We start from the raw sequence: 13,780 nt of genomic DNA, 5'->3' as shown, positions 1-13,780 counted from the left end.
TTAAGCCCTTTTCACACAATCAGCACGACCAAATGGGGCCCTCAATTCACCTCTATAGAGCGCCAGATGTCCGTTTACGCCCACCTACCTCCAATCCGAGTTCGTCCCTTTTCATCTGGGCGGATCAGAGGGCATATAGAGTAGCCGTGACCTGTCATCCACCCGCTACGCTCATTGTGGCTACCAAGTAGCTTAAGTGGCCCTCGATCTTCAAAAGGTTGGGCACCCCTGATCTAGAATCACTCCCCATAAGTATGCAGAGATGTATGCTTCCCAACCCACTTTTATAAGCATATGGCATAGTGATCATAGGGACCAACCAATTGGCTAGTGCTGCCTTTTGTGCTGCTTGAGGAGATTCTGTGCTGTTTGAACTGCCTTATCGAAGGTTACTGAAACGCAAGACAAATAATATAATATAATGCAGCCTAGCAGTCCTGGCTGCATTTATTTTATTTTTCTAGGCTTGGGTACGTTGGACAGAAAGCTCACGTTGACCCTCAAAGAAATCCAGCGTCCTTGTAAGTTCCTGTGTACTGAACTGTATTTTAACAATGTTAACATACACTGATCAGCCTTAAACTTTGACCGCACACCTAATATTGAGTGGGTTCCCCTTTTGTAGGCCAAAACAGCCCTTTTTAGCCGCTAAAACAGCCCTGACCTGTCGATGCATGGACGCCACTAGACCTGAAAGTATGCTGTGGTATCTGGCATCAAGCTTTCAGTGACATAAGTAACCAACCCTTTTAAGTCCTTAAGTTGTGAGGTGAGACCTCAATGGATAAGACTTTTTTCCAGCATATAACCTTCATATGAATGGCGTGACCAAGGTTTTCCAGCAGAACAGTGCCCAAAGCATCACACTGCCTCTACCAGCTCGCCTTCTTCCCATACTGCATCCTGGTGCCATCTCTTGCCCAGATAAGCCACACACACAGCCATCCATATGATGTAAAAGAAAACGTGATTCATTAGACCAGGCCACCTTCTTCCATTTCTCTGTGGTCCAGTTATGCTCATGTGCCCATTGTAGGCACTTTTGGCTGTGTACACGGGTCAGCATGGGCACCCCTAGTAGTCTGCGGCTTTGCATCCCCATACACGGCAAACTGCATTGCCAATTATTTTCTGCTTTCAACACATCAACTTCATGCACAACATGTTTTTTTGCTGTCTACTATATCCCATCGACTTTCAGATGCAATTGCAACAAGATAATCGCTTAACCTGTCAGCGGTCATTAAGTTATGGCTGATTGGTGTATTTTTTCTGTGAACAACAATTTATCACCTCCCTATGTAATGGAGGGATGAAGGGAATGTAATTCAAATAAAGAGCCACCTAGGGTGACAGTGCTGCTCCTCCATAGATGCAATTCAGTGAGCGAGCATTGTCACCCCAGGACAGGAGTTGTATTGTGGCAGAATCACTATGAGAAAAGAAAGGATAGAAGCCTGAAAATAGAAAACGAATGCAGCTTTTACATATAAGGACCGGTAAGCTGCAATATATTATATTTTATAGATTTAGATACATTTTAAATCCCTGGTGCCCAAAGGGAGTCACAGTCCTTTAGCAGCTATTGTCCGGCGCTCAGAACGCCTGCAGAGAGAGGGGTTCATTTGCTAAAGCTGGCAAGTGCAAAATCCGGTACAGCTGTGCATGGTAGCCGATCAGCTTTTAACTTTAGCTTGTTCAATTAGGGTTTGACAAAAAAAGATTGGTTTCTTTGCAGAGCTGCACCAGATTTTGCACTCCCCAGTTTTAGTAAATCAACCCTACTGTGTATTTTAAAGTTGGAGCACAAATGTGGAAGCATTGATTGGTAAAGGGGCTGTTAAGTGCAGTAATATCTATCAGTCTCCTGTCTCCAGAAGCATATTTCCAGTTTCCCAACAACTCCTTTAGCATGTTTACTCTCTTGACAGTTTTCTGTAGAATCAAATTCACTATGCGCGGTTCTTTGGTGATGTTGGGGCCGCCCTTGTGCCCCCTTATATATAACGAATTGATCAAATTGCTCTTTACATCTAATGCTTTGGTTCCATATTTAACATGAAGGACAAAGGGGCTGTAACAGACTGGAGTGCTATGGAGTATAAAAATGGTTCCCTTAAGACCCCTTTCACACTAGAGCGGTGCGCTGGCAGGATGTAAAAAAAAAAAAGTCCTGCAAGCAGCATCTTTAAGGCGCCCCTGCAGCTGCGTTTTTAACCCCTTTTTTTTGACCGCTAGCGGGGGTTAAGCGCCCGCTAGCTACCGACGCTTACAGCGCCCCAAGGTGGGCCTCGCTGCCTACTACGGATGGATTACATTTGGACCCATTATGGTAGAGTGGTTACTGTGACCTGAATATCCTGACCTGGACAACTCCAATGTTGAAGAGCTGCAAGAAGCTGCTTGGTGAATCTATGACGATGAACATGGTGACACTCACTTTCCCTGAGGTAGCTGAGATGAGAAAGTAGAACCTCCGTATTGTAGAGAGATGTGGTGCGCATGAAATCTTCCTTTGTCATTTTGCAGAGATCCTTTCCATCTAAGTTCTGGAAGAGGGACGAGTCCATGTCTATCAATCCATATTCCTTAATGGCCCATTCCAGCCACTGCCGTACGTGATCCTGACTCCACAACATGGGATCTGTATAAGGCGAAGCAGAGCCACTTAATGATTTGGTAATAAAATAACAGGATGTAGCTCACAAATGGAACTATTTGAGCAATAACTGATACATGAGATGTGAATGTACGATCACAATAAAGCCCAACCCTCGCCAAATTTTTTACGTTTTTTGGATAGAGTTGGGGAGGGTAAAGCCAGGCAAACATGGATCGAACTTTGGCCGGTTCAGCGGGGACTGGCTGAATCTTGGTCCATGTATGGGCAGGCTGGTTGTACAGAAGCCGATTAACCGATTAACTTCTGTACAGCCAGCCTGTTGGAAAAGGACTTTTTTTAGCATCCTGCCAGCGCACCTCTCAGGCTTTCACACTGGTGTGTGAGGAGCGGCTCTTTCAGGGCGCTTTGCAGGTGACATTTTTAGCTTTATAGCGCCTGCAAAGTACCTCAGTGTGAAAGGGGTGTGTAAGTGGTTTTATTTACTTTGAGGAAAAATTACACTGGTGTCAGACTCAAGATTCTTGGAGATGCATACAGGCCACAATAATGCAGAATCTAAAGCACTGGCAGCTTATATAACCTGCAAGGACTGCCAGAGTCTCGTATATATACCATGAAGCCACAAGCAAATTCAAAAAGTGTCCAAAAAAGAACACATATGACACCTTACAGATGAGCACAGAGTGTAAACAATGCTAAACACTGCTATTTTAGAAGAACAGAGCACTAGAAGCCATCACATTTCAAGAGTAATGCTTTCTCTTCATCAGGACTAATTGCTATTCCACAAAAAAGAAAACATCCGTTGGTGTTTCAGTGCCACTGCACAATGCATTACACCTTAGGAAATATCCTCTTTTTGGCAGCCTGCAAGTATAAATGAGATAATAAATGACTGTCTGCCTCCATATCGGGGAAATCCTCGACCATTTCCTGTCCTGCTGATACACAAAATTGGCCTGACAATGCTACAGACAGGAATAATCATTGCACTGAAGGGCAAGAAAAAAATTAGATGGCACTTTAAAGTGACGCTAAACAATATCCTTATTCTCCAAAAATAATCCATACACATCCACTGTTTATTGGCACTGTGATCTATTTTTCTCTCCTTTCCCCCTTGCTTCAGTTTATTTGAGCAGTGCAGGTTAGTTGCAGGCATATGTATTGCTCTATGCACACTACAAATCCCATAGTCCCTAGTCCATCTTTGGAAAAAGCAAGAGAGGCTGGTTATATTACTATTTTTACGTACAGTGGAACCATAGAGAACAAATATAGCCCCCCCCCCCTCTAACAGGAAGTTGGATCACAGCAAAAGGAATTTTGGAGGCGGCAATAGAAGATAAGAATACATATTTCAATATAATTTAGCACAGTGGCTAAGTGGTTAGCACTTCTGCCTAGCTGCACTAGGGTCATTGGTTTGAATCCCAACCAATGCACTAACCTGCCTGGAGTTTGCATGTTCTCCCTGTGCCTGCTTGGGTTTCCTCCGGGTACAAATTTAGAGGGGAATCAGAGTGTTAAGTAACTCTGATCCAATCATTATGTTTAAATCTGGTGTCTGTCTCAGCTTGACTGTGCTGTGAGCTGTCTGTTGTTACTGGGGTGTAGTTCCTATCCCAGGACGATGGGTGGCAGCAGTGGCCAATCAGGAGGGTTGAGCCTCGCTGTGCATGCTGGGGGAGGGTATTTATGGGGCAGACGCTATTGTTCTGGGTTCTTCGGAGTGCGGCACCCACCTTTAGGGTGTCTGCGCATCACAGCGCCCTGGCGTAATGGCCTTCCAGGCCGTGGTGCGCATGCCACGCGGTGTTCCTTGTTCCGGGACCATGTTGGTCCGGAACATTTGAGTTGTGGCAGGAAGCCCAGTAGTCGACTGGGTTCCCAATCCTGAAGATCCCAAGTGAGGTAGCTGTTCTGGAGGGGGTCTATCTGAGGAGAGCCAATAAGAGGCTTGCAATCCAATAGGGTCTCGACAAACCACCGGGGATCGAGGTAGCCGGACACTGAGAGATTGGTCACCTCTCAGTCGGTACCTGAAAACTATCTGAAGGAGATCCAGACGCAATTCTATGAAGGAGGATCATCTCCGTAACCAGAATCACAGAGAGGGTCTGTGGCAGAGACTTTTCCTTCAAGTCCGAGCGATACCCATGTCAGTGAGAGTAGGCCTGTCCAGGTGCGCTATACCCACTTTGGCTAGAGTGGCGAAGAATATAAAGTATTGTTGGGAGCAGGACTGTTTCCCTATCGTTGCGCCTGAGTCTGCTACTTCTTCTTTTACTTCACCTCTACTCTTCTTCACAAGTTTTAATGTTTTTACCCGGCTGGGTAATAAAGAGCATAGCAAAAGACACATGTCGTGGACATTCCGTTACTGCTATATGCACCATACACCCTAGGATGGTGGAAGAGCCACGAGGTAACATGCCTCCCAAAACAAACCAGCAGCTCCTCCGGGGGTAATGCTACACGTATAAAAAAATAAAAAAAACTGGCCTGAGATTTACTCAACATGTTGCCATGGCTAGGTTTCAGGGCAGGAGAGCCACTGATGATCTCCCACCCTCAGTATCATATATATATTTTTATGTTTAAGTGCAGCATGCTTAGTAATGTGCAAGTGTGACTCTTCCTGGTATTTATTACTCCACCTGACCAATGCCTTCATCTGCTTTTCCCTCCAGAAAGATGGAGCCATCTTTCTTCAGGTATCCAGGGTCAATATGCACTGATTCCAGCTCAGAGATGACACAATCAGGGAAATCCTGGTGTCTATGCAGTTCATGGCTGTGCTCACAAATGTCTGACACAGATCAGCCGTGCCTGCAGTTTCTCATTTTGTGACTTTTTGCAAAGTTACAATGTACAGTGTAATCAATGGGAAGGGGGCTAAGGAAATGCCTCTTCCTGTCTGGAGCAGACTAATGCCATTTTTGAAAGAGAAAAGGTAGAGATTTGTTTTTATAAAAATGATACGGTTAATCTATATTGTGACATTCAGGAATCTATTCATGCAGACTTGTATAGTTGCTGACAGGACCACTTTAAAGCGGAGTTCCACCCAAAAGTGGAACATCCGCTCATCTTATTCCCCCCCCCCCACCTTTCGGGGGGGGGGAGTGGATACTTGTCTTTGATAGGTATCCTTTCCCACTTCCGGGAGTCTGTGCCGCGGAGCTGTGACATCACCACAGGGCTCCCTCCTTCCTCCCCCTGGTGCCGGGCCATTAGGACAGAGGAGCCTTGTGCCCGCGCAGTAGGTTTCAGTTGAAGCTGAAAGGCTACATGGCTGGGTTCCCGTACCAGCAATGGCGGCGGCAGCAGCATCCGACAGCTGATGGAAACTTCAGCTGCAGGTGCCGACATCGCTGGACTCCAGGACAGGTAAGTGTCCTATTATTAAAAGCCAGCCGCTGCAGTATGTGTAGCTGCTGGCTTTTAATTTTTTTTTTTTTTTGGCGGAACACACGGAACACACTTTAGTGCTTATGTGTCAATGGGATTGTATACAGTATTTATGCAAATATTTCCATCGTCTTGATACATGAAAAAAAAAAAAGCGTTGAGATCATCTCCTGTATGCCATCCTACTTATGCACACTCAGACCTCGCATAACAATTGGAGTAAAGAATTACCTGCAGGCACAATGACTCTTCTTTCGTTCGTTGTCATGTTTGGGGGAGGGGCGCTCTTCTCATCCATGAAGGTGTTGTAAGCCATCCCGTTATTCTCCGAACCAATGAGTTTGCTACATTTGTTGACGCTGCAATCCACAGGAGATTCCCTATAAAACAGAACAGGCTTTTATGATGAAAAAACATACCGTAACAAGTTTGACCAAGCTTAGATTATGTGTCGAGCACAACGTTTGGTGATAACTACACACTCAAAAGGGTTATTGACTTTTCCATGCTGTTGGTTTTAGATGTAATCGGATTATTAAAGGTTATCTAGAGACACAACATAACGGTAGTTTGTTTTTGCTGTATCTCACTGAACAATGGACAAGTTACTTCAGTAGGTTACTATTCTGATAAATTCACTGAGCTAGTATGGTCTATAAGCAGGATGTTTATCGCAGGAGGAAGGACACTGGAATGCATATGAATAGGAGCAAAAGCTCTACAAAATATTAATATATTAAAAAATGTAATATTAATATGCAATTTTTTTATCAAGCAAATTTGGCCTGACCACAATAGAATAGGAAAGTGTAAAAGACAAATTGCAAAATACAAACAACAAAAAAACTTTTATATGTACTGTATATTTTGCCCAAACTTTTTTTTTTTCCTGTATGTGGATAGAGTTGGGGGGGATTAGATTTCCTGTATGATTTTACTGCTGTCTGGGGATCTGTTGAAGAGGTTTCCCCCTCATTTCCTGTTTTATAGTTAGTTCACCTTTACAAAAAAAACTAACACTGTTTCTTTACATTGTTGTACTTCCTGCAATCTTGAGCTGTCAAAGCTCTCACAGCCGCTCCAGCAGCCTGGGATTTGAAATCCCAGCTGTTCTGCCCTGGAAGTGCTGATGGAGAACAGGGAGACCAGATGGATTCTGATTGATCAGCGCCGCCACGCGCACAGGAGTTCAGTCATCTCAGCACACAGGCACTGCGCATATGCAACTCGGTGTGCATTTTAAAGATAACTGCGAGCAGGCAGGTAGGTTTATTTTAAACGGCCTACCTGCTTGCAATTTTTTAAAGGGTTACTAAACCCTCTCTTATTTAAAAAAAAAAAAAAAAAAAAAAATGTCATACTTGCCTTCTCTGCAATTGGTTTTGCACAGTTTAACCCTGATCCTCCTCTTCTGGGGTCCATCAGCAGCACTGGTGGCTCCTCCTGTTCTCGAGTTCCCCGTGGGAGAAGCGCTCTACTTTGGGACACCAATGTGACACAGACAGCAGGACTCTGCCCCGACGCCCATGTCATTGGATTTGATTAACAATGGCTGCGCTGCTATCAGAACACAAGAAAACTGCAGGAGCAGGTGTGTTTGTTCCTGTCACGTGAATTACGGGGCTCAGGTAAGTAAAAGGAGAGCTTGAAGGGGGGGCTGCTGCATCACAGGAGGTTTTTCACCTTAATGCATAGAATGCATTAAGGTAAAAAAACTTTGAGGGTTTACAACCCCTTTAAAGTTATACTATAGTTCCACTTTAGCTGATGCGTGATAAGCTGTCACAGCAAAGCTTAAACCAAATGAATAAAAGCTAAACAACTAAAAAAAAAAAACCCTGAGTGTTATATGGTTTGTACCAATCCCTGCAACTGTCACTTTTGCAGAATATATTGGTCTGCATATAAATGTACAGAAAAATATAAAGGCCTGTGAAACTAAAAAATAAATCCATATAATAATAATTATAATCTCGTATAGGTATTTATTTCCATACTTGCCAATATTGTTTGCTAGTATATCACAAGCCCCCCAACTTCTCACTTCAAACAAGTGATATTTTGTTGACATTACAAGATGTACTTATCTGACAGTTATGAATTTCAACACAGAATGCCTTTCAAAATGAGTCACATGACAAAGTCACGCCACTATTTTCCAAATCGGAATGATGTAATCTTTAGATATAAGCTGGTCTATGGGTCTGACAGCTCTGCTCCCCAGATGTCCGCAAGAACATTCTTGCTCTCCTACTGTACGATGCACTTTACATAATATTTGCCATATGCTTGTGTCATGTCTGGCAATACACACCTAGCCATAAACAATGTTCTTTTTTTTTTTTATATGACGTTTTGTTTAAAACTCACATTGATAACTTTACAGACATCTATTTGGCAGCTGGCTATGAACAAAGGCAGCGCATGGAACAATACTAGAAAGGGAGATTTACAGAGAGGAGCACAGTTTTCTTTTTAAAGTATGCATTGCTCGTAAATTGAAGCCGTTAAAAAAAAAAAAATCTCACTTGCAAACTGCGCACACCTAAAGTAAATAGTCTGCACTGCAGGATTGTGATCAGAAAATGTCCTTTGGGAAGTTTTTATGCTGCAAAGGAATTCTTTACAAGCTGTGCAGGAATTCTCAAAAACAAATTTGGCAAATTGGAAACCTAGAGCAAATTGCACAGTTAAAAATAAAAAACCCACAAAAATGGGGCTAAAGAGTTTGCAACACAAAACAAGATTGTGAAAGGCAAATGTAAATAACATCTGATGCAGAGAACAGGGAGGCTGCAATGTATTTTGAAATCAAGCTGCGCAACAAACTGTAAAGGCCTCTTCAGCACTGACATTTTTATACAAATTACATGGCGACAGCTGAAGGCAGTCAGCAAACCCTCAACTTAAAATGTCATTAGACCCAGACTATGAAAAACTCTCATTACATACTATATACCAGAGTCTGCATACTCACAAAGCCTCTAAAGCATTCGTTTTTCGAAGAGTGAAATATACCTGGTGTCCTCTATGGAGCATGCTCCAATTTACATTCCCTTCTAAGCTCTTCATTTCTGCTTTTTTCTTATCTGTGCAGCCAACATGACTAAAGAGTAACAGTGGTAAATGACACTCCCCTCTCCCCCACATCCTCTCATGTCTTTCTATTGAAAAACACTATGGGGGCGGATATAGTATGCTCATTGATTATGTTTACTAACACATGCGCAAAAAGCTTAGTTTTAATATAAATCTGTATTAAATATATCAGATATAATCGATAATACTTGTAAAGTAAAAAAAGGAGCCTTGGATGCAAAATGAAAGCTAGTGTCAATCATGTTTGACTCCGCCTACACCATATTAATGCACAAAATACACATTTAATGTGTGTTTGATGCTCTTCTTCTTTTTTTTTTTTGTTAATCGTGCGAGTGACATACTGTAGAGAGCATACATCAGCAGAGTAATAGAATCCCCTATCAAGGATCTTTCCCTGCACATGCCAAAGAACAGTGAGAGATTATGTAACACAACAGTGCTGCAGGAATAAGGTACTTGGAGGACTTAAAAAAAAGAATAAAAAAAAAAAAAGAACTGCGATATATATGATTTATGCAAAAGATATGACAATTAACACTTCTCTGTTTAGTATCACTTTAAACACTGCAAAGTATAACACTGCCTTAAAGTCATGCTCCAGACATGATGAAAAAAATTACCCTTGCAGTAAACCCCCCAACCCCCGCACTGAAAGGGTTAAATGGTCATTAAATCTAGGGGCAGAGGAATAAGCTGTAACACTTGCTTTACCTCCTGCTCTGGTAAACTCCCTCTAACTGTGTAACCAGTCCCTTGAAGCCTGTACTCTAGTGGAGGCACACTGACGTCATCAAGCATGGCTCAGGACCATTAGTCCTTCACTGTGTATAGAAGGATGACGAGTGAGGGCTTACCTGCAAACCCTGATGGTGGGAAAGTTCCAGAGGCTGTAGGAATGACGAATAAGCTATTGTATTACAGACTTTTTTTCTACCACCAGTCTTAAGAAGCATTTAACCCTTGCACTGTGGAAGGGGGATGGGTATGGGATGGCGTGCCCCCCCCCCCCCCCCCCGCTGTGTGCTTTGGTTCCTCTCGTCAACCCCTGGGTCGTGGTAAAACAGCTGTGACATACGGGTTGGCAGAAGGATCCATGGCATGCAGTGGGCGACACGTTATCTGCCACACTCCGATGTGTAACAATAGCGGCCCCAATTACATTTAAGTCATGCTGTGAATGATAACTGTCATAGTCGGTTTAGCTCTCAACCAAACTAACAAGCCATCTAATGGTTAGTGTCATAACTGATCACATGTGGAGCATTATGGCAACTGCAGATCAAACCAAGGCTAAGATGGCAGCTTCCTTGGCTGTAAAGGATGAGGGGGTTTAGTTCCACTTTAACCTGCTAGAAAGGCAAGTATTATTTTCCTTTTTATAAGACTCTTCCTATCCAACTCCTCCTCCCAAGACCTCCTTCCTTTAGTTCTCCAACACTTCCTCCCACGCTCACTCCCCCATGACTTCAACACAAACCACCACAACACTCTATGGAACTCTCTTACACTCTATAGAACTGCCTTAATCAGTCTGGTAATCTCCTATTCTTTTTCCAATGATTTTTTTGAAAATACATTTTTGACAGACAATAAGGTTCTTAATAACACAAGTACCATTTTAACAACAGTGTTAGAATAGTGGGTCAGTACATTTTGGACATTTCAAAACTGTATATCAAAGTTACTAACCATGACCATCCCTATCCTGAGAATAAGGTGAAGATTCATGAGATGCCTAGAACTCGCTGATCAAGGAAAGCCATTCACTGTGTGCATTACCATGTTATTAACACTTATAGCAAGTCAAGGCTATTGTGCTTGTATGATTAAGAAAAGTATTGCATAGGAGGAGGGAGAGAACAAGAATCCCACAAAGGGACTCTCGTGCAATGGAACCAGATTTTTTAACATAAAGCCATAATAAAAAAACACATTTCCCAGTATAATCTAGGCTTAGGGCAACCTTAAAGCCCACTATCAAATGTGTGTGAACCCAAAACACAGCAAAGCTGTATGAAGGAATAGCGGGAAAAAAAGAAATAAGGGAAAGAAAGGCAAAAAGAAGAGGTTTGCAGGTGATCACCACACTCCAGACTATTGCCCCCCTCACGGTGATTGACTGTAGATAACTAATCCAGGGTTTCCAAATGTTTTCAAATCGATTTTGTTGATCATGAAGCATACTAGCCCATATTTCCTTTATCATGATTCTAATTTTTTTTGTTCACTAATGCTAAATTTGGCACAGGGTTTTTCCATGCTCACGCTATGGTGGTCTTGGCTGCCATAAAAAAGGTAAGGGTCCTGAGATGTCTGGGCAGTTCACTCGAAAGATCTGAAAATAAAAATGTTGGGTATATTCAATCCAGTCACTGAGTAAACCAAATTGTAAATTGTTATCTAAATCCGTTCTTTTGGGTATTTCCACCAGATGTGGAGCATTGTTCCATCCTGGCCGTACCCCTTGAAACAGAGAGGCAGAACGAGGTACCATTGTGACAATACATTATAATTTGCCTCCACCAGTGAAGTGTTCAGAATTTCCCTGTGCACCACTTGGACCAAACATCCTCATTGATGGTCTCCCCAGCTCTGCCTCTCAGACTAATTGATAGGGGAGTTTAGAGCCCTGATCCATGAGCAGAATTTACAACTCTGAGATACTACCCCACGTCCAAGGACCGCCATTTGTTTTCGTAAAAGATTCTAGTGGTGATGTCCCCCTGATCTTGGCATCGTGTCTGTAAATAATGGGTAATTTGGCTCCATTTGGGGCATTTCAAGAGTATCTCGAAAGTAAGAAGGCTTTCCAATGCCTTTTTTATGGTCTATAAAATGTGCTATCTTGTATAGACCTTTATTAATCCACCATGTGAACTGTTGAAGATTTTGTGTTTTTCTTCTATTATATTGGCCTTTAATCGATCCCTGAAAAAGTATGTCTTTAGGGAAGCCCTACAAAATGTTGATTTTCTCCAAAAACTTTGCTGCACAGTGGCTTAATGGTTAGCACTTCTGCCTGGAGTTCTCCCTGTGCTTGAGCGGGTTTCCTCCGGGTGCCCCGAATGCTGTAAGGTTAATGTGTGTGCGTGTATGTATGCATGTGAGCTAGAGATCTTGTATTGTAAGTTCCCAGAGAGTAGGGACTGATGTGAATGTACATTACGCAAAGTGCTGTTTAAATTGTCAGCACTATATAAATAATGAATAAAATAAACCCATCCCCACAAAGTTACCCTTTTTTTTATATCACTTGCACCTTCGAATTGGATTGTAACCTCTAATGAACAGGGCCTCCCTAAAGCTGGTAATGCATGGTTTCGTCTTTTTTTTTATTTTTATCGCTTAGTAGCTGTGTACAGTATTCAGACTTCGGGATCACAATCTGCGGGTGCTACATAAATCCTGTAGAATAATAATAATTCTTTAGAGCTAGGGACAATGTTGCTTTAAATTGGCATGCACACACACAAAAAGGCACAATCTGGTCAGGCACCAATAACCCTAACAATTAAACTTAGTACACAATGTGTATGATAGAGTGCCCTCAATTCATGCCTGTTCTACAAAGGGGATTATGAACACGTCTTATTCCTTCACTTTTGCAGGCTCTTATTCTTTTTTTTTTTTCCAGTAGGGTCGGAGTTCTCAGCACTCCACAGGGGTGTTTTGTAGCTGGTAATAGACCTGAGTCTCTCTGCAGATAGAGAGATGGGGGATTTTGCTCTGTAATATGTTTCTCATCTCTCCAGAGGGTTAACAGTTCATCCGTAATTTTTTCCGAATGTCTGTGCTAGACTGCCGAATTTGCACAACGGGCTGGAGATGTTGACTAACATGTGTTTGAATTTAAGTTTTCATCTTTTGGCTACTGTTTTTCCAGGCAGCCGACCAAAGATCTCGTGTCAATCCCCGGAGGGGTTATGGAAGAGCCATTCTCAGGGTGTACGGGAGGCACAATTATACAATCACATTGTACATGGAAGTGGTTAAGGTTAATATCACTTGGCACACATATTACATAGAAAGTTCTCTGTTAGATTACATGAGACTTGTTCTCGGGCACGCTTCCATATTTATAGGTTGTGGCCTATATATATATTTTATGAAAGACATGCATGTCTTAAAGAGAAACCGGATTTATTTTAGAAATATGAAAGTGTCTTAAAGCAACACCAACCTATCCTTATTCTCCAAAAATAATCCACACACATCCACTACTTAACGACCCTTTAATCAATTCTTTGTAAAATCGTTTCTTACTGTGTTTTCCTGCCTCCTTGTAACTAATCCGCTGTGACCTCCCAAACCTCCAATTTTCCCCTTCAGCGACAGCTAGTGAGTTTTTATTTTTTTATATATTTTTTGGGAGATGGCACCCCTGTTCCCCTCGCTTTGTTTGGAAGGAGCAGTGCACGTTAGTTGTAGCCATGTGTGCTGCCCTATGAACAGTACAGATCCCATAGTGCAAAGTCCATCCCAGGAGCGAGCGAGAAAGAGTGGCTATATTCCTATATAGAGTGGGACCATGAAAAATAAATGTAGCCATCCTTAACAGGAAGTCGGATTACAGCACCAAAAAAAGTTGGAGGAAGCTGAGAATAATAGAAGGTAGATTTCTGAGTTAAGAATATATACTGG

The 13,780-nt window shown here is 42.5% G+C and overlaps 1 protein-coding gene across 2 annotated transcripts in view; it reads right to left on the bottom strand.

Moving 5' to 3' along the window:
* FLI1 (Fli-1 proto-oncogene, ETS transcription factor) overlaps positions 1 to 13,780 on the bottom strand; it is a 92,988-nt gene that overhangs the window by 41,379 nt on the left and 37,829 nt on the right. For both annotated transcript variants that reach the window (XM_040326204.1, XM_040326205.1), the window contains exons 3-4: positions 6,269 to 6,417; positions 2,441 to 2,644 (exon numbers count right to left, since the gene is read on the bottom strand). In XM_040326204.1, coding sequence (XP_040182138.1) covers positions 2,441 to 2,644; positions 6,269 to 6,417 — 353 coding nt within the window. The remainder of the gene's footprint in view (positions 1 to 2,440; positions 2,645 to 6,268; positions 6,418 to 13,780) is intronic.

Source organism: Rana temporaria, chromosome 10, assembly GCF_905171775.1.
Source record: "Rana temporaria chromosome 10, aRanTem1.1, whole genome shotgun sequence".
In the NCBI taxonomy this organism is placed as follows: domain Eukaryota; kingdom Metazoa; phylum Chordata; class Amphibia; order Anura; family Ranidae; genus Rana; species Rana temporaria.
This window is presented reverse-complemented; position numbering and strand designations above follow the sequence as displayed.